The following is a 23,984-nucleotide window of genomic DNA, read 5'->3' as shown; positions in this document are numbered from 1 at the left end:
ACATTTAAATAGTTTCCCAAAAATATAAACCAAATTTGTGTCCTTTTCAAGCATAACTACTGTAAGGTGCAAGCAGTATATATACTGTTCACCTTTAACTAAAGAAAGAATGTTCAGCAGTAATATTGTTTGCTCATAAAGGATTTTTCTAGGTTCCAATTCCATTGGTACCATCAATGTTCTTGGAATTGTTTCCAATCTTTGAGATCATTCAAATGCTCATGATTGCATGCGCTCAAAGACTTTGCTGTAGAAAGCAAGTCTCATTAACTACTATTTAATGATTCGCTGCATGAAGGATAATAACACATTGTTAGTCTCTTACTAAAATAAATCTCCCAAGTTTCTTCTTATAAGCTTATATTGAGCCAGCTTGTAATTTAACTTCAAAAAATATTAGAGAATAATTAAAATTTATTATTTTTAATTATTAATATTAAAAAATATAAGATAAAATATGTTGTTAAATTATTAGATTGAAAAAATTAGAATAAAAAAATTAAATTGATGATTAAATAATGACAAAAAATAATAAATTTTAATAATTTTTTAATATTTTTTTTAACTTTTTCTAAATTGACATATCATTATTAATCAATTAGTAGTGTAACTAATTAATAGAATATCATGTAATAACATGATACCGTTACTACGATATTATATAACTGACTTTGTGAAGTTTTGTTATAGTATTTGGATCATGCTCCAAAACTTTTAGGGAGCCAGTCAAATAAGACGTTTAAAACGTTATTTTAAGATTTTTTTAGTAATTAAAATTCAATATATATAATTAATTAAATTGTATTATTTTTGTCAAAATTAGATCAGATAAATTGATTTAGCTAAAAAAATTGGTGAACTATATCTTAAGTCGGTCTAAATTAATATTTTTTTTATAAAAAATGACTATAATATTTCTATTATAAAAAATAATTAAATTATTATTATTATTATTATTATTATTATTATTAAAAATTTTGAAAACTCTAAATTCTAAGGTTTCTCTTCTCTTTGTATTAGGATTTACAATTTTTAAAATTAAAAAAAAATATATATATATATATATATATATCTAATAATAATAACAATAATAATAATAATAATAATAATAATAATAATAATAATATTTTAGTTATTTTCTATAATAAGATTATTGTAATCATTTTCTATAAAAAAGAATATTAATTTAGACCGGTTCAACGTTTAATTTACCAATTTTTCAACTAAATTAATTTGTCTGATTTAATTTTGACAAAAGTAATACGATTTAATTGATTATATGTATTGAATTTTAATTATTTATAAAAATATTTTTAAAAAATATTTTAAATGACTCTCAAACTTTTATATAGACATTAGTAGTTTTCTTGCATAGGATATTATTTGTTCAATTGATTGATTCTTTTAGTCATTTAATCCAATAATTTGAATACTTGTATTCGAATTGATATTCATTTAAATTTTGAATAACTAAAAAAATCAATTAAATAAACGATAAATTCGCAAAAATTTTTGTTTTCATGAATACTTTTTTTTGTCCTCTTTTCTAATTTTCAGTTACTATCACTAAAGCTTTATTTTTTATTCACTTAATTTAATATTATTTTATTATTTATGAAATATGAATTTTTTAATTGGATTTTTTTAGATAAAAACATTTAAATGTTTTTTTATTTTAGTTATTTATATTAATAAAAAATATTAAAAAGTTATGTTTATATTTCAATTATTAAAACCAAGTCACCTAAGATTTAAAAAGTATAATTTTTATTTATAAAATTATTTATTTATTAATATACTATTGTCATACTTTAAAAATTTTTATATTAATAAATTTTATTTAATATAAATACTATTATATAACTTTTGTTAAAATCCCCTACCACCCACCCCCCCCCCAAATTCTGTCTAAGCTCCAAGTAGCAGTTTTAAAAATTAAAAATAAAAAATGAGTAAGAAAAGAAGGAAGGATGATGGTGTGGAAATTGAGATTACCAGGGTGTCATGCATTGAATAATCGAAGAAAGGGGTCGACGGGAGAATCTTCATTCTCAATTGCTAGGTCATAGACGGCGTTTAAAAGTTCCCTGAAAAATTCAAAACCATCAAGGTTTAATTTCAATTTTTTTCTGTGCACCCAATCAAGTTACTATTGTGAGAGTAAGATGTATGTAAAAAAAGAAAAATTAATTAAAGCAGCTAAGAAGTGAGGTATTGTTTTGATGAGCTATGAACAATTACTGTTATATCCATGTCGAGTTAATTTTAGTGTATACATAATATTTTTGTTAATTATTATATAAAAAATTAATTAAATGTTGGCAAAGACTTACCAGGTGGAATGAGAGGAAGGTTGTTTGTAAGGAGGCTGATCTACTTCTGGGGATCTACTTGGTCGTCCTCTCTGCAAAATCATATACGTGAGAGAAAAAATTGAATCTATAAAAGAGGACAGAGCATGTAGTTGTACGATTACTAAGTGTTATCAACACGCAGTGAAAATAATAATAATAATAAGAAGGTAAAAATTTAAGTGCAGTTATCATTAACTTTAAGTGAAATTGATAACGGGGAATTGTAATTGAATTTTTACCTAACATTTTGATAAAGACACTAAAAATGTCTTTTTTTAAAGACATTTACATGTATCATGATATTATTGGACATCTTTATTAAATCGGTTAATAATTTATTTTTTAATAAACTAGAACAAAATCGGTTTATTATAGCAACAATAATAGACTTAATTGTCCGCATTATAATTATTAGACTCGATTTTATCTGATCGATTTATACAATCTAAATCGAATCGTGTTTAAATTTTTTGATAAAAAGATAAATATATCCTTAATTTTTGTTTAAAAAAACAAAAAAAAAGCCTATGATTCGGTGGGTTATGTAAATTGATTGGTTTGACCGGATCCAATAACAATTGGGTTTATTGTTATTATTATAAAAAAATCAATTTTATTTTAATTTGTTAAGAAATTCAAAAAGACATTTTAGGCATCTTCATAGAAACATCCTAATAATAATAATAATAATAATAATAATTGATGATAGTATTTTATTGGATATATAAACACTTGTCTCTAACTGTAGTTAGGAACCGTACCTTTCCGAGGTTGGAAGAGGATGCTGAGTGTGGTTGCAGCTGCGGTTGGATTTTGCGGGGACGACCACGACGCCGCTTTTCTTTCTCCTAACACATCCGACCCGTCCATTATTTAAAGTATCAAGAAATTAAATTATCACAACGAACGTAACGAATTCAATCATCAGGCTTGCTTACCAATCTGATCAGTACTGAATTAGTACTGCTATTGCTCATCACTTGCTTTTTAAGATCTGGAATCCATCCACCCTGCGCATATTTGAGTATTAGAAATATAATCATTTATCTATCATTTCTTATCAATTTAAGTTTTCAGGAGTCTATGCAAAATTTGTGCAAGTATTATTCATGGCATCACTTTCCTTACCCTTGATTCATATGCTGGGTAGTTCGAAGTTTGAATGGCCAGAGGAGTTTGATTGGGCAGAGGATTTCGAATAACTGTTCGTGTAGAAGACATGTCCAGTATTCTGCGAATTGCCGCCGAAGGTTCCCTATAAATTAGAATAAAACACACAATCATGCATGCATGCATAATTTGCCATTAATATATATTGTATTTTCTGTAATAAGATTTACAAAAATATTAGAGTAAAGTATCGTTTTTGTCTCCAACGTTTGGGGTAAGTCTTATTTGTGTCCCTAATGTTTAAATCGTCTTATTTGTATCTTTAACGTTTATAAAAGTGATTCAATGTTATCCTACTATCAATTATACTAACAAATCAGATTATATTTTTCAATTATTCTCACTTGAATGTATTCATTTTCAATTAGGTCTCACTTGGATGTAGTCGATTTTAATATTATATCAACTATTTGTGTTTAGATTTAATTATGTCCCTAGAAAAGTGAATTATGTAAATGTTGTAGGAATTAGTTTCAACATTTGATGAGCTATTTTTCGGAGTAGATCATACATTTGTATTCTAACTTCAAGAAAAGATTTTTAAAACTCAAATTAAAGCGCTCATGATGTGTAATTGACGGCAGGATAACATTGAATCACTTTTACAAACGTTAGAGATACAAATAGAACGATTTAAACGTTAGGAACACAAATAAAATTTACCTCAAACATTGGGAACAAAAACGATACTTTACTCAAAATATTATATGTACACTAAAATTAGTTATCACGTATTTATATATAAAGACATGTGTTATTTAATTATTTTTAATATTTATTTTATATTTTAACATATAATTTATATTAGTAACTGATTTTAATATAAATCTAAAATGTTCTTAATAAAAATAAAAACATTCTTAGGTACCTACCTAGTTGTGGAAGATTGAGGAAGCTTTCCTTTGCCACGCTGCTGCCTTGTGAGGACTTGATTATTTACATTATTTATTATTGAAACCGGGGTCGTCACTCGTTGCTCCTGATGATTCCCCAATGCACTTTCAGGCCTAATCAATCTGTACGTAGAATTAACCCAGTTTAGTGAATAATATCCATTAATAAAGAGTATTAGCTAGTGAATATGTGAGATTACCTTAGGAGGCGTGCAAAGTCATCAGAATCTCCCCTGGAGTTAGAATCTTGTGAACTAGATCCTTGAGTGTTGCCTGAGAAAAGCTCAGCGCTCATTGACCTCATCAATGCTTGTGACTGCGACTGCGAATCGTTTATTATATTGTGCTGCTGGCTCCATGACATAGCTGCTGTACTGCTAGGAAGTGCTTCCTGCGGCAACATCATTGTATTGTAACTCTGCCGTTCAGGAGGAGGAGGAGGAGTATTAGTATTCATCAACAATCCATTGTATTTGTTGTATCCATTCATCTGATGATTTGATGATGCCACATCTTGGGACCTTCATTCACCCCAAAAGTTATTAGTTAATGGTTATTTATAATCTTGAAGAAATTGATTTAATTAAGAGACAAGATCTCTATCCGCATATGCTTAATTACCTTGAGAATTGCTGCAAGATCATCGTTTGGGGATTATAAATATTACCATAGGGTGGAGGGCACCTACTATACAATTGTGACATAAACCATAGTCTATATGTATCAATAAAATAGGGACATATATATTAAAATAAAAATTTTAAAGTAATAATAATATTTTATACATAGAAGGCTGCACTGAAGATCCCAAGCCAAAGGAATTATTATGGTATGTGGTGGTTGCATATGGATGAGGATATGGTGCAGGTTGTGGATGGTGTGAATGATAAGTTGAGTACATTGGAGGAGACCTATATATAGAGAGATATACACAACATAAATTCAGTGTGAATGGTAAGCAATTAAGCATGATGAAACTAAAGGAACAATGAAGAGAGTGATGGAGTACCTATAATAAGGAAGTGCAGTAGAGTTGGACGGTATAGGTCTATTATAAGCATGATTTGTTGGTGGCACTTGAATAAGAGAAGGGTGTGGTTTCGCTTGCCCCCTAAATAAAAGGTTGCTAACTAAGAGTTAATAATATAAAAAAAAAAATTAGAATATCATAAGTAGGTACTGATCATCTTTGAGATGCATTAATAACAACATCTCTAATATTAATTTTAAAATTAATTTTATTTTGGGTCTTATAAAATAATATATTAATATTTGTAAAATTATATATTTAAATAGTAATTTAAAATTAACTAAAAGTAAAATTTGTTAATGCATTAGAATTTAAGTTTTGCAGGTTTTTCTATAAAAAATTTCTTAATTCATAACTTTATCATGTATCTTAAAATACATATTAACTAAATCCTATTTTTAATAATTTTATTAAGATAGTTATATAAATGATTAAATTTTATTGATTTTCCATTAAGATGATCCTGTATTTTTAAGGTAATATCGGTTTTATTTTATCTTTTAATTATAATACAATTTTTTATTCTAAATCAGTTTACTTTTTTAAAATATAAAAAATAATACTCCAAAAATACTTTATTAAAATTTTTTTAAGTCTTAAAAAAACATTAAATAAGTAGATTATCACATCTTTCGAAAGATTTATTTTGTTTTTTCTTTTCAATTACCTATAAGTTTATCATAAACTATTTGTGCCAACATATTTGACATTTTTCAAAGACCAATAAATCTATTACAAAAATTTTCAGAGACTTACTTTTATTATTTTTAAAATTTATTCAAAAAAATTGTCAATAAAATAAAATAATATTATTTATGTCATTTTTGTATGCATTTATATATACATGTATATATATATATATATTCTATTTTTAAATTTTAGTATTAAGAGTGATTGATAAAGATATAAAAAAAGTTGTATATTATAAAAGATGAAGAAAATATAATTCCTGAAAAAAAAAAAAGTAGATACCTAGGATAGAATGGGTAGTCAGGAGTAAGGCGCAACGAATTTTGAGAGTTTAAATCATAAATCTTATTATAATACATTCCTTCGGGGGCAGGAGTAGGAAGAGGGGCAAAACCGTCTTGAGGCAGTGAAACACTGAAAGAAGAAGAGTAGGAATCATGATGCATGTAATTGTAACTGCTGTATTGTGAATCATACATATTTGTAATCCAGAAATGATTGTGTTCATCAGCCCTACATACATACATTATATACCATTTTAAATTTCACAATTAAAGGAGTCTCCAATTAGCCATCCTTATGAGAATAGCATTTATAAATAAGTGAAAATGATGTATCTTATTTTAAGTAAATTATTAATTTAATCTTAATATTTTGATTAACTCTTAGTATTGTCTTTAATTTTAAAATGTTTATTTTTGTTTCAAAAAATTTATTTTTTATATATTTATTTGTTAAAAGTAAAATATTTCATTTTAAAATTATTATTTTTCTTTATTATTATTATTCTTTCAAATTTTTTATTTTTGTGTTATTTTCATTCTCAAATAATTAGAATCAATATTATAAGAGAAAATACCACTTTCCTCTTCTGTGAGATGCTAAAATAACACCCCCTCTCCTCTATTTATAAAATTTATATTCCCCTTCCTTATAACTTTCAAAAAATTTCATCTTTAATCCATTTTAAATTTTTTTGTGTTAACTAATGTTAACTTTATCCATTTTTCAAGAAAAAATAAATTATTTTTTACAAAAATTATCCTTTAGCAAAAAATTTATTTTTTTGTCATTACATTTTTCTTAGCAAAATATTCTTTAATAAATTATTTTTTAAGATATCCTTCAATAATTTTTTAATTATTAAATTATGATTTTACCAAAATTTTCGTTAACAATTATTTTATATTTATTATTAATTTTTCGATATCAATATATATTATTTTAACATTAAATAAAAAAATATTACTATTGTTAATATGTATAATAATTAATATATATTTATATTGAATAATCTTATTAAGATTTTTATTTAATGTTAAAATAATATATATTGATATTGAAAAATTAATAGTAAAATATAAAAAAATTATTGATGAAAATTTTGGTAAAATCATAATTTAATAATTAAAAATTATTGAAGGGTATCTTAGAAAAAATAAATTTAATTATTAAATTTTTTAAAAATATTTTAGTAAAAATACAATTTAATTAATAAAAAATAATTTATTAAAGAGTATTTTGGTAAGCAAAATTTAATGATAAAAAATAAAATTTTTGCTAAAGGATATTTTTATAAAAAATAATTTATTTTTTCTTAAAAAATAGATAAAGTTAACATTAATTAACACAAAAAATTTAAAATTGATTAAAGAGGAGATTTTTTAAAAGTTATAAGGGATGAGAATATACATTTTATAAATAGAGGGGAGGAAAATGTCATTTTAGTATCTTAGGAGAGAAAAGTGGTATTTTCTCATATTATAATCATGATTTTTTATTGCTATCTAAAAAATTATAATAAAAAATAATTTTTTTTAATGTTAATTTTAATTACAAGATTAAAATAAGATAAAATAAAAGTTTTTAGAATAAAAATAAAACATCATCAAAATATATGAGCAAACAAGAGTAACATATATACCTTCCAGAATTAAAGGCTGTATGAGTGTCCATGATATTGTTTTGGAACACAGATCTTTGGTTTCTAATAAATTGTCCACTTGAATGATATGTTGTTCCATTTCCTGCCCTAACCTCCACCTGCTGTAACAAATACTTCAAATATTGAATGCATCTATTCTTTTATTTATTTATTTTTTAATAATTAAGAGGATAAAAGGTCATTTGTTTCCACTAACTAAATTGTAGTTTGACATTGTATTTGGCACCAATGGGGAATTGCTGTGCTGGTAATCCATGTCTCCACCTTCATTCCTACACAATAGAGAAAATTTAATGCATGTATAATCTAAAACCTGCCATTAAACCATTAATAATAATCAATAACCTACCTATGTGAATTCTCATGTTGCATGTGATGAGGAAATTGATTAAACCAACTCATTCTACTAATGTATTCTTGGTCTTGATGAGTTAACGATCCTTCTCTTTCTAAAATAATTCCCACCTGATGATCAATTATCAAAGAAGAAAGAAAAATATTCAAATGTACTTTGACCTTTTTAAGTCAAATATATTAAACAAATTCTCTGGTAATTTTTATTTTAATATCGAATTTACTTTTTAAAATAAATATTAAGTACTCAAAATTTATTAGCTTTTGCATCTTCTAAATCAAACATTGACTATTTAATATTTTTTTTGGCAAATTACACTCTAAATTTTAACCACAAAAACAAATATCTTTATATTATTATTATTATTATTATTATTATTATTATTATTATTATGACATATACATTTAATAGTTATATATACTATGAAACAACCATGGAATTAATTTGAAACTGCATTTAAAAAATGCTGATAGATAAAATTAAAAATAAAATAGAAAGCATTATTTTTAAAATTAGAAATTAAAGAGTAGTATTATTAACTATGTATGTATTAGCCTGTTGTGTTATTATTTATACTATTTTTTGTTTAATTGAAAAAAAAAAATAACTTACCTTGGGCAACGAAGGATGGAGTGGTGGAGACGAGGAATTTGATGAAGACTGGAAAAGAGGACTGGGATCATGACCAAGAGTGGCAGTCACACTTTGTTGTTCAATAGAAGCAGGTTCAGTAGTATTTTGATTCTTATTTCGTGTTGCAACTATAATTGATGATGATCCCTTCAAATTGTGACCCTAAAGATTAAATGCAATAATAATTATTACTCCTACATTTACGGTCTAGTCTTTGTATTTTTGCGGGTAGTGTGCGCTATGCATTGTGCATTATCTGTATTAATGCTTACGTTATCATAATGAATTACGAAAACTTTATTAATTACTTTGTGGAAAAAGGAGGAGCATACGTATGCATAACATAGAGGTTAAGCAAATTGAGTAACACTTTTCATTTTCTAAAATGCGTTTAATGCATGCCTCAGGAAACTTTTTGAGATAAACATGTTTAAGTTTTTTAAACGCTTTTAATTTTTTGTTTGGCTATTTTTGTTTTTTATAAACTGATTTTGTACTAAAATCTATATTTACAGAAAGAAAAAGTTGTAGCTCTTGTATTTGACGTTCCATCATTAATGGAGTTCTTATGATTTTATTTATAGAATTATTGTTTTTTTTACGAGCCATGAGTATTTTTTTCTATTATTTATTGGTTTTTTTTATTTAACATTATATATTTTTATAATTGCAATTTTTGTATATTATATTTATTATTATTATTATTATTTTATAATACGCTTTATTGATTTTATTAGATAGAATAAATTTAAAAAATTAATTAACAACAACAATAATAATAATAAATTATAAATTATAAACGTACTAAAAAAGAGTACGTAGTACTAATATAGTATTAAAAAAATACTATATAAAAATACACTAAAAAAATTAAATATACTTAGAAAAATAATAATATAACTTAATGTCATATTTTTTAATAATTATCTATTTAAAAGTAATTTTATCTAATATTATTTAAATAATATTTATTTTATTAAAATCAATTTTAATATAAAATTTTTTAATATAAATTATTTTAATACAAACTCACTTCTACCTAAAATTAATTTTATAAAATTACATTTATTCAAATTTTAATTTGAGAAATGCACATTCAAACGCACACTTACTATTGCTATGGCCTCATTTTCATGGGTTTCAGGATTTCCGGAGATTGAGGACCTCAAATCCTGTTGCTGTTGTTTCTCCTGAATCAAAACGTATGCATGTTTCAAAAGGAAGAAAATGTGTGGAGATAATAATATCATGATAAAATATTAAAAAGCTACAATTTAATTTTTATACATTATCTGTGTAAAATATCATAATATAGAAATGAATTAAGAAAAATATTTATAATTTGATAAAAACAGAAATAAATTAAAAATATATTTGTCACACACTACTTCATTGAAGTATTAAATAATAAGTTATAGTCTGCAATAAATAAGTTTGTGATAGAACATTTTTTTAATTTGTTTCGGTCTCTTCTTGAGTCCGACATATTAAATAAATTCATAAAAAGATATAAATATAACCTATTCATAATTAGAATATTTAGGTAATATTAAGATCAATATTTTCTTAAGTAATTGTCCTTATTATTATACATTCAACAATAATAAAAAAAACACACACAAACAATAAAATAAGAAGAGAAAATGAAATTACAATTGTTAAATCCGATTGATGGAGAGTAGGGTGCATGAGGCTGTTGAATAATGGTGTTCCTATGTTGTCTAAGATGTTTGCAGCATCCCATTCATTCTCATCATTCAAACTCAAGCTGCCTAACTCAATATCCAAATCCAGGTCCTGCATTTTCATTACATCACTCGGGTAACAAATAAAAATAAAAAATATAAACTATAAGTCATATATGATAATAAAAAATTAAATTAAAAAAATGGCTATATTTTTTAAATATTAACTAAAAATAACTACTTTAAAGAAAATGCCAATTGTATTTATTTTCATTAATGCCTAGGAGAATCCTTATCAATTATATATCATCAACTTTTCAAGGAAAAACATGGATGAAAACGACAGAATGACTTAATAATTACATGAGAGTAAAATGAAAAGTATACGTTGACTTTAACATATCTCCTCCTAAAAAACATACACAATTTATGATATCTTGCTAATTTCCAATCAGACCTTCCTCACAGTATGTATAAAATATTTAAAGAAAATTTGTTTGTATACGCGGATAAAAGCTGCTTCTTTTGCAGTTTTTCTTCATTTTGTTTTTTTTCACTCTCTCTGATTAAGTGTGAATTACGTACAGAATTTTAAAAAAATTCTACTGAAGAGGATTACGACAACTATTTCGTTATATATCATCAACTTTTCAAGGAAAAATATGGATGAAAACGACAGAATGACTTAATAATTACATGAGAGTAAAATGAAAAGTATACGTTGACTTTGACATATCTCCTCCTAAAAAACATACACAATTTATGATATCTTGCTAATTTCCAATCAGACCTTCCTCACATTATGTATAAAATATTTAAAGAAAATTTGTTTGTATACGCGAATAAAAGCTGCTTCTTTTGCAGTTTTTCTTCATTTTGTTTTTTTTTCACTCTCTCTCTCTGATTAAGTGTGAATTACGTACAGAGTTTTAAAATATTTTAAATATCAAACAAATTAAAAAATAGATATCTTAAAAAATAAGTTTTATCTTATTTAATAAATAGAACGTCATTTCCAAAAAATAGTTATTAGGATATTTTAAAAAGATAATTAGAGTATTTTCTTATAATAAAACTTAATTCCAGAAAAGTTTAATATTTCATTTTTAACAAATACACAAAAAAAATTTTTCATAGGGATTAATATATGAATTTATTTTAATATTAAATATATAGAAGACGTTTTTAAAAATATTACAATCCATTACGCTTTAAATTTCCAAAGGACAAACTTTCTGGAAAATAAGAAAATATCCTAAATATAGCACCAAAACAAGCTCATGAATAAGTAGTATATAATTAAGAGGATTGGATTCCTGAATTTAAAATTTTGACTTTACTTTTTATTAGTTCTCGTAATTGTGTATATATATATTGGATTTTGCTACTAGAGAGAGTACATTCCTTTTTAGGAGTACTCGTTACTATTAGTAAAGTTTTTACTAACAAGTGTTTTTATGGCCTTTTCTAAGGTTATTATTAGTAAAAAAATTTAAATATTTTTCATAAATATATTTAATATATAAAAATATTTAATTATTTATTTTTTTTGCATTTTAACTAAGACTATTAAAATATTTATTAATAAAATTCTTATTATATTAAATATCTTACTAAGTGTTCTTAAAATATATATGTTATTTTCGTGAAGAATATATATCCAAATAATAAAAAGTTTTACATTAGTCCTAATTAAATTACTTCTGATGTATATTTAAAATATAGTAAAAATCCATATACAATTATCTTGATGTGAAATTAATATTTAAAAATTATTAATTAATTTAACAAATTTATTAAATTTTTATGTATCAATTTTTAATTATTAACTTCACATAAAGATAATTAGATATTTTATCCATTCTACAAATTTGGAACTGGTCAACTGGCTAGATATTTCGTTCATTCTATAAATTACATTTGTCCTTAAGGTGAATAATACAGTAGTTCTAAATACTCTGCTCTAAAAATGTAAGCGTACTATCTTCCATAATTTTAAATTATTTAAAATAATCGTATTATACACATGTATAAAAAATTAACTATCAATTATTTATATTGAATATATGTTATAGTAAATATATATAAAAATAAATTAATATATATATATATATATATAAATAAATATGAATTTGATAATTAATTTTTGTTGTTTACATATAATTTTTTAATTTTTTATTTAAAAAAGGGGTATATATATCAGTACGTAGTAGTGCAAGAGGACAAGAGATCTGGACAAAATGTCAAAATCTGAATGGCTTGACAAGGGATCTCAACACTATAAACTGTGTATGGAAAGAAAATTTTATTCGTGTCAAGAACAACACCAAAACAACACACAAATCACAATCGCACCCACCAACAAATGAGTTATATAAATTAAATTGAACAAAGTTTTTTTTTTTTTAATTTGGGTTTATATAATTCAAGTATATGCTCCTAATTGGCAGCTCAGAAAACAATGCTCAATTTTATGATTTATTTAACAATCTCAGTTGAGTATAATTACCTCTAAATTAACCATTTCTTCGTCAAAAATCGAATTCGCTGAATCTAAACCTGTAAACCAACGATAATTAAATGGGTTGCTCCAACGATGATTAAATTTATTGATATATATTGTCAATCAAAATTGAGAAAAAATAACGGACCTAGATTTGTGCTATTTTCTTCGTCCATTGTATCCGATCCCCTGATACAGAAATTAAAAAAAGAAGGTTAATTATGACAACAAAAATTGATACATGGGCAGCTTTATTTCTTCCAAATAATAGTAAAAAAAAAAATTGTTTATCTCAAATAAAATTGAAACCTCAAAGGAAGGGTAATTATTGCTTATCTCATATATGAATTTCCTTCCTCAATGAAACCAAAAGGATTTCAAGGTGTCAAATAGTAAGATTTTATCATAGTAACAAATTAGTCTCCTAAACTACAATTAGGAAGATGAGAGCTTAACTAAACAAATAGGAGTGGGAAAAATAACCTTATGTTGGTGGGAGCTCAAGCTCAAATTTTACAATGTGCGTTGATGCCTTGCATTCTTTCCTCATGCCCCTTGTTTTTATAGGAATATATATACAGAGAGTAATAAACTTATTTAACTTATTTCTCATTATTTTAATAAATATTTTTTATTAACAGAGTAATGAAAAAAATATTTTATTTTTAAGATATTAAATTCCAAAAATAAATAAGTCAAATTGTGATATTTTTTTCCAAATCTAATATTTTTCACTAATCTAGGAATTAATAAGGATATTATTTTAAGAGAACTTATCATAATTGTTTGCCGATTGGAAACAAGAAGCTGCTAATCTTTGTTTAATAAAAATATATTAATAAGATGAATTGTTAAAGAGTCAATGTATCTCAAATCAAAGCTACTAGGGAGAGATTTGGACAGAACTACAGTATGCTAAATATATAGTAAAAAAAAAAACACTTGTTCATAAAAAAAAGATTCAAAATTAATTTATGTAATTCATAAGAAAATTGATAAATGGTATGAAATAGATCGAATACTTAGTCAATCTATACGTTGTAAGTGTAAAAAATTGAGAAAAGTGAAGCTTCTTTCTATAGTCTATATTGCTAATATTGTTTGTTTTTATGATTTTTTTAAGAGAAAAGTAAGTTTAATAATTTTAGCTTTTTTTTTCTCGGTAAAAAATGAAAATGTTTAATAATTACTTTATCGATTTTTATTATAGTTTCAACAAATTTTTTATTATATTCTTATATATGACAGTTTAAAATTTTGTAATGGAGTCTTTGTATTAAATAAAACAATTTTCATTAGTTCATTGTTAACTGTTTTTATTAAAAACAAAATATTTTTAAATTGTGAAATATTCTAAAAATAAATACTCTAAATTTATGTCTTTTTTTTTAATTATTAGAAATAATTTAACTAAAAATTTTTATTTATATAGAATTTATTATAAATTTTTGAAATGTGAGAAACTAATTAAAAATTTTGTAAATGTATAAAGATCAATAAAATAATTAAAAGATTCATGAATCGAATAAATGAACCATGTATATTAGAGTTTTAGATCACATTCTCTAAATGCATCGATAACTTTTATAAATAGGAGATAATATTAGTTGGCATCATAAATTAATTTTTAGGATTGAATTATATATTTACTATTATTTTAACATATTATTAAACCCTATGTTGTTATATATAATTGTTTTTGGGTTCTCCCACAGATCGATGCTGTTGTCCAATGCAATTCTGACTCCCGAGTATGAGATGAATTTTATATCTTAAAACAAATTTTTGTTTGATTTCTAATAGTTTAGGTAGCGTTTGTTTAGTAGAGAGATAGAGACTGATGATTGAGACGGAGAGATAAAGATAAAAAAAATTTCAGTATTCTATTTAGTGTAAAGTGGGAGACAAAAATTAAAACAAAAATGAAACTCTAGCTAATTTAATTTGTACAAAAAATAAAATTAGAATTAATGAATTGAAATGAGGGTATTTTAGGTATAAAATATTATTAATGTTTCAGTCTCTGTTTCTAAAAATTTCAGTTCCCTGTGTCTTCACTTTTTGGAGGTACTGAAATACTGAAATTTTAGGAGACAAAGACAGAAATTTTAGTACCAATCTTTGAACCAATAAATATAATACTAAGTTTCAGTTTTTCAGTTTCTATCTCAGTATCTCAAAACAAACGCTACCTTAAAAATAGTGTGGTTAATACAAAAATGTTTTGGCCAAATAATTTTTAAATCAAATTCAATCAAGTTGTATTTACTGTATGTACGCATTAATTTTTGCTGGGTTTATGCTAATATAATTAGATTTGGTTACTAAAAACACTTATGCGGATGGTATTATTGATGCGGTCAATAAATCTATTTGGACCACTAGCTTTATAATTCTATGTTTTTCCTTTTTTACTTATTCTTAATTTGGCAGTTTCTTAACTAGGAAGGGTTCTAGTTGCCTCAATATGGAAACAAAATCTCAGTCATTGATTGTCTACATAACAATATCTAATAGTTACAAAAATCTAATAATAATTTATACATGATAATTTGAGTCAGGTATGTCTAAAATAAGTATAATAATTTTATATAAATTAGATGTGTTATATTTTTATAAATTATTATATTTTATTAAATATAAATTAAAAATTACTATAAAAAAAGAGTATTAATAAACTATAATAATTATAAATTATACTAAAAGTTACTAATACATAAATAAATAAATTTTTTTAATATATATACAATACTTTAAATAATAAACATAATTTTTTCTTTTTAAATAATAAATATAAAACATATAAATACAAAAAAATATAAATTATCATGCAATAAAATTTTTATAATATTAAAAAATTATATTAAAACAATATTCTAAATTACAACATAAAAATATAAAATAATTAAATTTTATTTTATACATTACTTAACAAATAATTAAATTGTTATATTAAAATTTTAGGGTTAAGTACTGAAATCGTCCTTAAGGTAAGGGGCGAAAATCAAATTCGTCCCCAACCTTTTTTTGTTATTAAAATCATCCTCAACGTTATAAAACGTTATAAAATCGTCCTTTTTTACCAATTTTATTTTTTTATTACCAAATTACTCTTTATTCAAAAATTATAAAATAAAATAAAAAAAAAGAAAAGAAAGGCTGAGGGAGAAAGAGAATTGGGGGAAGGGGGAAAGGGGGGGACGAGAAAGAGAGGGGGTGGGGAAAAAGGAAGAGGGGAAGGGGAAGGGGGGAGGGGGGACGACGCCGGCGAAGGGGGGAAAGGGGAAAGGACGCGGGGTGGGGGCGGGGGGAAGGGGAAAGGACGCGAGGTGGGGTGGGGGAAGGGGTGTGGGGGAGGAGGAGTGGGAAGGGGAAAGGGGGAGGGGATCGCCGCCATCGCGCCAGTCGTCGCCATCGCGTCAGTCACCGCCGCGCCTTCGTTGCCGCCATCGCGCTAGTCACCGCCGCGCCTTCGTCGCCGTTCCTCGCCGCTTCGCCGCCTCCGCCTCCGCCATCTTCTCTCCTCGCCGCCGCCACCGGTCTTCACGTACGCCACCGATCTTCGCTGCCGCCGCCACTGCTGCACCGCTTGCCCTGCACTGCTACACCGCCACCACTTTCTGTAAATTGGATTTTTGTTGTAGAATTTCTGAATTTTTTGTGAATTGTTGCTGAGTTTTGATTATTGCTTATTGCTGAATTTTGATTATTGTTGTTGCTAAATTTGTTGAATTGTTGCTGAGTTTTGATTATTGTTGTTGCTGAGGGAGGGGGTTACGGGAGTGGGGTGAGGGATGTTACAGGAAGGGAGAGGGGTTGGGGGGGGTGAGGGAGTGGGCTGAGGGCGAAGGGGGGAGTGAGGGAGGGGGGAGGGCGAAGGGGGGGAGGGGTGGGGGTGAGGGAGTGGGCGGAGGGGGGGAGGCGGCAGGGAGTGAGGGAGGGGGGAGGGCTGAGGGGGGAGGGGGGAGGGAGTGAGGGAGGGCGGAGGGTGAGGGTTGAGGGGTGGGGGTGAGGGGGGAGGGAGTGAGGGAGGGCGGAGGGGGAGGGTTGAGGGGTGGGGGTGCAGGAGTGAGGGAGGGAGGGGGGAGGGCGAAGGGGGGGGGGGAGGGGTGGGGGTGAGGGGGGGGGGGGGGAGGCGGCAGGGAGTGAGGGAGGGGGGAGGGGGGAGGGAGTGAGTGAGGGCGGAGGGTTGAGGGGTGGGAGTTTGGGGGGTTTGTTTTAATTTTTTAATATTATTTTAAATTATTTTTATTAATAATGAAGGGTAATATGGTAAAAAAAATAAAATTGAGGTGGAAAAGGACGATTTTATAACGTTTTGTAACGTTGAGGATGATTTTAATAACAAAAAAAGGCCGGGGACGATTTTGATTTTCAGCCCAGACCTTAGGGACGATTTTAGTACTTAACCCAAAATTTTTATTAACTAACTACTTTGTTAAAAATATTATTATAATACAATTTTTAATAAAATATTTATAAAAATATAATTTATTTAAAATATTATATATAATACATGAACATATTGGCATTTTTACTTTTACAATTTAAAAAAAGTTAATAAAAAAAGGAAAAAAAAAAAAGAAAACAAGAAATATGCATATCTTTTATGAAAAATGTACATTGAAAAATAAATAAATAAGTAAATCATAAGACACAACGCTGCAACAAATTAAACGCGACTTTTAAATATTTTTTTCTTTTTGTTTTTTCATAAAAAATATGCGTATTCCTTATTTTTTTATTCAAAATAATTTTTTTTTTAAATTAAAAAATAAAAAGGCAAACATTTCTATGTATTATATATAATATTTTAAATAAATTAAATTTTTATAAATATTTTAATCAAAAATTATATTATATAATAATATTTTGACAAAGTAATTAGTTAATAAAATTGTAATATAACAATCTAATTATTTTATAAGTAATATAAAACAAAATTTAATTATTTTATATTTTTATGTCGTGTTTTAAAATATTATTTAATATATTTTTTAATATTATAAAAAATTTATTGCATGATAACTAAACATATAAATAAAAAAAGATTTATATTTTTTTGTATTTATATATTTTATATTTATTATTTAAAAAAAATTATGTTTGTCATTTAAAGTATTATATATTAAAAAATATATTTATTTATGTATTAGTGATATTTAGTGTATTCTATATTTATTACAGTTATCATTACTCTTATTTTATAGTAGTTTTTTATTTATATTTAATAAAATCTAATAATTTATAAAAATATGGCACATCCAATATACACAAAATTACTGTGCTTATTTTAGATATACCTAATTTGAGTCTACTCAACTTGATTCAACCTGCGTACTAGGGAGCTAGCAAGTTTTTTTTTTTTTTTAAGACTTCAACACTCAGGTGGAGCAAGTAAGACAAATACAAAACCATAAAAGTCGAACAACTCTGTCATCTCTGGTATAGCCATCAATAACATGAGTTATTTACAACACTACTCTGTAGCACATGAAAAGGATTCATTCATGTAGTCTCTAATCCATGTTGTCTTGCTGTGAAAAATGACATCGTTTCTGCGTAACCAAATAATCCATATGACTGAGAAAACCCAACTAGCCAATACTTACGCATCTCTTTTCTCATTGGCACCGATCTTCAATTCTCAAAGTGCTCTTTCAAAGTACCGGGAACAATCCACTCCTGTCCAAACGCCGAGATCCAAGTACACCACACCTGCCAAGAGTACTCATAAGTAATAAATAGATGTTGTATATTTTCAACATCTTTCTTACACAACATGCACAAAGTATCATTCTGTTGTAGGATTTTCAGTCTACTAAACCAGTCCTTTGTATTGACTCGGCCTACCAATACAAACAAGGAGAACAACTCCACTCGTGGCGGAACTAAACCTTTCCAGATTTCTTTTGTAAACCTGTAGCTCAGAAACTCCTCATTCAAAGTCTCTTCCTGCAAAACCTGCATAAATGAATTAGTAGAATAAACACATTCCTTGTCAAATTTCGTTACCACTCTATCTTGCATATCTACTATCAATATAACAGATTGCAAGACATGAAGCAGCTAGTTTAGTGTATCTGTCTCCCATTGTCGTAGTTCCCTTCTCCATTGGAAGTGCCACACCCACTCTATCCCATCCCAGAACCCACAATCCCCAATTACTGATCCTTTTTGTTTGAAATCAAGAAGAGTCTCGGGAAGAAGTCTTTCAGCTTTCCCACTTGGAGCTATGTATCCTCCCAAAATCTGGTGGATCGACCATCTCTTACTTCCATAGCAAGCCCATCAATCACCTTTTGTTTGACGTGTTTCTTCTTTATCTGCACCTGACATATGTCTCTCCATGGACCCCCTCTTCAGTAATGTCTGAGTTGACAACAAGTGATTCGGGTTCAAACTATTGCAAGAGCATACAATCTTCTTCCATAGGGGACAGTCCTCCTTAGAGAACCGCCACCACCATTTAAACAATAATGCCATATTTCGGACCACCGCATCACCCGCACCGAACCCTCCTAGCTTCTTTGGTGCCTGGATCATCTCCCACTTCACTAGGGCCATACCAGGTCGTCCATCATCCTTCCCCCAAAAGAACCTCCTCTGCAAAGAGATAATTCTCCGTGCAACCGCATTTGGCATCTTGTACAAACTCAGGTAATAGATAGGCAGACTGTTGATTACTTACTTGATGAGTACCAGCTTTCCTGCCTTACTAAGAACCTTTGCTTTCCACAAGCTGAATTTTTCTTTCACCTTTTCAATAACCGGCTTCCAAGTTTTTACCAACCGTGGATTCGCTCCTAGGCTAATGCCAAGGTACCTCACCGGTAGAGATGCCACCTCACAACCTAGTAGCTGAGAAATCTGGTTAACCTATTCCTGGCTGCAGTTCACTGGTATCGAGTTAGACTTCTCAAAGTTAATGCTCAACCCAGACATCACTTCAAAGCACCTCAGAAGTCTCTTATAATTTCTCACTATCTCCTCCTCTGGAGGGCAGAATAAAATAGTGTCATCAGCAAATTGTAAGTGTGATAGCTCTATATTATCCCTACCGACTAATAGAGGAGATATCCGACCATTTCTAACCACCTCTCCGATCATCTTATTCAGCACATCCACCACCAGTACAAACAAAAACGGCGATAATGGGTCTCCTTGACGTAGCCCCCTCTCTATTTTGAAAGGTTTCTATGGTGATCCATTAATTAGAATAGAAATAGATGCCGATATAACACACTCCTTTACCCATGCCCTCCAGGTTCTTTCGAAGCCCATCTTCTCAAGCAAAGTATCAACATAGCACCATTTAATCCTGTCATAGGCTTTTTGGAAGTCCAGTTTAATAATTGCTGAGCCTTCTTCTTCAGTTTCAACCATTGCACAGTTTCACATGCAATTAAAGCTCCATCATGTATCTTTCTCCCCTTCACAAAGGCACTCTATGATTCTCCAACTAAGCTTGGCATTACACTCCTCATTCTTCGTTTCAACAGTTTAGATATAACTTTATAGATACATCCAACCATGCTAATAGGTCTGAGATCTTTTATCTCCTTAGCCCCAACAAATTTTGGAGCCAACGCTACCCAAGTGACATTAGCGTCTGCTGGCAATGTTGCTGTCTCAAAAAAGTTCATCACATATGCAGTGAATTCTATTACTGTTTGGATCTTTGACAGGTGCATCTGACAGCTGCCTCACCACTTTCTCTTCTGCTCCTCCCATCCTCTTTGTCTGTGGATCGCGACCTCCAGCATCGTGTCTGGTGATCATCTTTATTCCTTTGTCCTTCGTATTTTGCACCACAGCTCTCCTTCTATACTTCTCTTCTCTGACAAACAACTTTTTGCCTCTTAGCATCATACTATTCATGTCTGCAATAGCCTTCAAAGCACATCCCTTTGTAGTGTACTGTACAAAAGCAAACAGATATATCTGGCCATTTTTATTCTTTCGCGACAGATATATGTCGATGATTCTTCCTGTCCATTTGAACATATTAAAAAGTTCTCTTTTTGATATATCTTCCGGCAGATTGTCGACGAAGACAGAAAAAGAATCAAGCTCCAAGCGTTGATACTCTTCTTTGTTCCAAACCCTAGGATCTTTACCATTTTTACTCTGTGCAGATGTCACCCCCCTTGTGTTTGCCCACCTCCCATGCTCTCAATCCCTCTCTCGCACTCTCATTTAAAAAAAAAAAGGGAGCCAGCAAGTTTTGTGATTTGTAAACATCAATTAGCCATCAATAGTGTTTTTAATAGTGTGAGATTATATCCAATGGTATGGGATTACTCACTTTTCTTTTGATGGTCAAGTGCTGGCCAAATTTTAATAAAAGTGCTGGTCCCCTAGACTTTCTCTATAAAAAATTATATTGTTGTATTCGATTACTTATCTTGTTGCCAGTGACAACAAAATAATTTTAAATATATATCGTATACACTACTAGGAAGATAAATAATAAAATTTATTATACGCATCTCCTTTGCTCATGAGATACGTTTTTATTTTTTATTGTAAAGCATATTTCATTGACAGGGTAAAGAAAATCCGTTTGTAAATCTTCTCTTTGTCTGTGCCAATACCATTCACTAAATAAATAAATCCATTCAGTCTTAACAAATGAAATTCTTTCGTTCTTCTTATTCCCTTATAACATTCTTATAAAATGGTCAGTGGCGACTATAGATTTAGTGTTTACCCAAATACATCTCTTAGAAAAGTTAAGGATGGGGTTTTATTTGAATGTTCTGACCCTATATTATTGTGTACACGATGTGTGGATATCTTTCACAAATTGAAGAATCTAATACTAATGAATGTGTTAGGAAACTCAGTCAGAAAGAGATTAGGAATCTCGGGTACAGGTTTCTTACAACACTGGACAACCGACAATTCTGATATAAGATTTTTTCTACACAACGATCATGTGCACCTAATGTTCAATATACATGTGAGAATCCTAGCCCAGCAAGCCATAGAGTTGTATGCTGAGGTCTATGATATTGTTGGGTTGTTGGCTAGGTGCATGCCCGCCTATTTCCATGCATCTAGATCCACCAATAGTAGCTCCTCCTTTGCATCATTCTACTCCAAGTGATCATATAGAGGAGGACTCCAAGTTAGATGAGAAGCACATCAATGAGATCGATGCATCTAGTGGTAATGATGAAGAGGACGAGGTTACTATCGAGACCCTAATGAGACACAAGTTTCTTTTATTGATGTCATTCTCTGTACCCAACTTCTTAGATTTTGTAGTCATTATCACACAATGGACCTTGATGCAATGTAGGAGGATCAACTGTGCAGTATTGGGGTGGAGAAAATGATTATAACTTGGACAGGGGTGTCGAGTTTCACGTGAAACATCGGTTCAGGAACAGGGAAGCCATGCATATGCCGGTAAAAAATTTTAATACATAGAGTAGTACAGAGTACAAAGTGATTAACTTTGATCGTCTAAAGTACCATTGCTGATACAAGCAGAGCTCAGCAGGCTATCTCTGGAGTATACTTGTATCACTAAGGCATAACCTCAAATATTGGTGATGCCTTAGATGACAATTTTAAAAATAGATTTAGTAGTTTTAATTTATCGTATAGAACATTGTATTTTTTATATCATTCAGGTAACGTAGTTGTAACTATGGATTATTTCACTAGGAGGTTTTAAAGTGTAGGGGATCTAATTGGATAATGCCTATCATCCAAGCTAATTCTTTTGTTTTTCATTCCGGTGTTGCAAAGTGTAGCATAACAGAGTTACCACTTCAAGCATTCTTACAAAAATAAATGTACATCGGAAAACAGAAAGAAATTGTGTAAGAACCGGAGTTTTTACGAATAAAATAATTTAAATACCCAAATTAGGTTCCGAAAAGTTAGAATGAGAATTTGGGGATTTAAATATGATTTTTGGACTCAGTAAGTCTTTCCGAGTCAGAAAACTGTGAAAATCGTGACAAACCGCGAATCGGCAGTTAAACCGATCGGGCCGGTTTAAGTATGTCCAGTACTGTGCGAGAAAAAGTGAAAATAGTCGAAAACCTTAGAAAAATATTAGAAATGGAAAACCAGGTGTTAGTGTTAAAGGTTTGGCCCAAAATTAGACCGAACGGGCTAAAGAAGCTAACGGGTTGGACCGGGCCTAAAGTCCAACATATATAAACTCACTTAATGAGCTTTTCAGCTCATTTGCTCCCCAAAAAGAGAAAGGGGCGCTGGTAAGAGAGAAGGGAGGAAGAAGAGAGAGTGTACTATTCACCTCCATCTTCCGGTTGCCATATCTTGAGCTACGGAGCTCCGATTGACGAGCTGTTTGTGGCCACACGAAGTTCTCGACAAGCTCTTCCTTTCTATATAAAGAAATCTGGTAAGAACTCGCATCTCACTCCCTAGTTTCCTGCCCTAAGTTTCTGCACGTTTTTTGTTGGGGTTTTGAGCAAGTTTTGTGGTTTTGCTTGTTTAGGTGGTCTCTAGTAGCGGGTAATTATTGAATTTTACCTCTAATCTCGTTAGATAAAGTAAGGTTTCACTAAACCCTTGAGCTTAGTTGTTTTGTGTACCTTAGATTTTGATTTTGGTGATATATGTGTTGTTAGTTTGAGCTTTGGTGTTTGTTGGAGTTAGTTGAGTCTTTGGATCAAGTTTGGTGGCTTCATTTTGGTGTTTGGAGTGTTTGGGAATCGGCCAAGGTATGGTTTCAGTTTTC

The 23,984-nt window shown here is 28.8% G+C and overlaps 1 protein-coding gene across 4 annotated transcripts; it reads right to left on the bottom strand.

The window, feature by feature from the left end:
- LOC107607861 (uncharacterized) lies at window positions 1-13,789 on the bottom strand. Of its 4 annotated transcripts, none has more exons than XM_088492690.1 (21): window positions 13,742-13,789; window positions 13,407-13,447; window positions 13,265-13,314; window positions 10,724-10,867; window positions 10,183-10,260; window positions 9,050-9,232; window positions 8,432-8,547; window positions 8,279-8,354; window positions 8,062-8,183; window positions 6,420-6,650; window positions 5,427-5,528; window positions 5,203-5,328; window positions 5,039-5,104; window positions 4,618-4,938; window positions 4,397-4,540; window positions 3,483-3,609; window positions 3,293-3,364; window positions 3,116-3,202; window positions 2,334-2,404; window positions 1,996-2,087; window positions 1-288 (listed from the first exon to the last, which is right to left on the bottom strand). In XM_088492690.1, exons 2-20 carry the CDS (start codon window positions 13,432-13,434, stop codon window positions 2,003-2,005), a joined length of 2,229 nt encoding a protein of 742 aa, XP_088348816.1. In that variant the 5' UTR covers window positions 13,435-13,447; window positions 13,742-13,789; the 3' UTR covers window positions 1-288; window positions 1,996-2,002. The 4 variants fall into 4 exon arrangements, with proteins under 4 accessions (XP_088348816.1, XP_088348817.1, XP_088348819.1 ...); XM_088492691.1 differs by having other exon boundaries at window positions 5,039-5,101; XM_088492693.1 differs by having other exon boundaries at window positions 6,420-6,551.
- Window positions 13,790-23,984: the final 10,195 nt, after the last annotated feature.

The sequence above is a fragment of the Arachis ipaensis genome, chromosome B7 (assembly GCF_059453495.1).
Source record: "Arachis ipaensis isolate K30076 ecotype BB chromosome B7, ASM5945349v1, whole genome shotgun sequence".
In the NCBI taxonomy this organism is placed as follows: Eukaryota; Viridiplantae; Streptophyta; class Magnoliopsida; order Fabales; family Fabaceae; genus Arachis; species Arachis ipaensis.
This window is presented reverse-complemented; position numbering and strand designations above follow the sequence as displayed.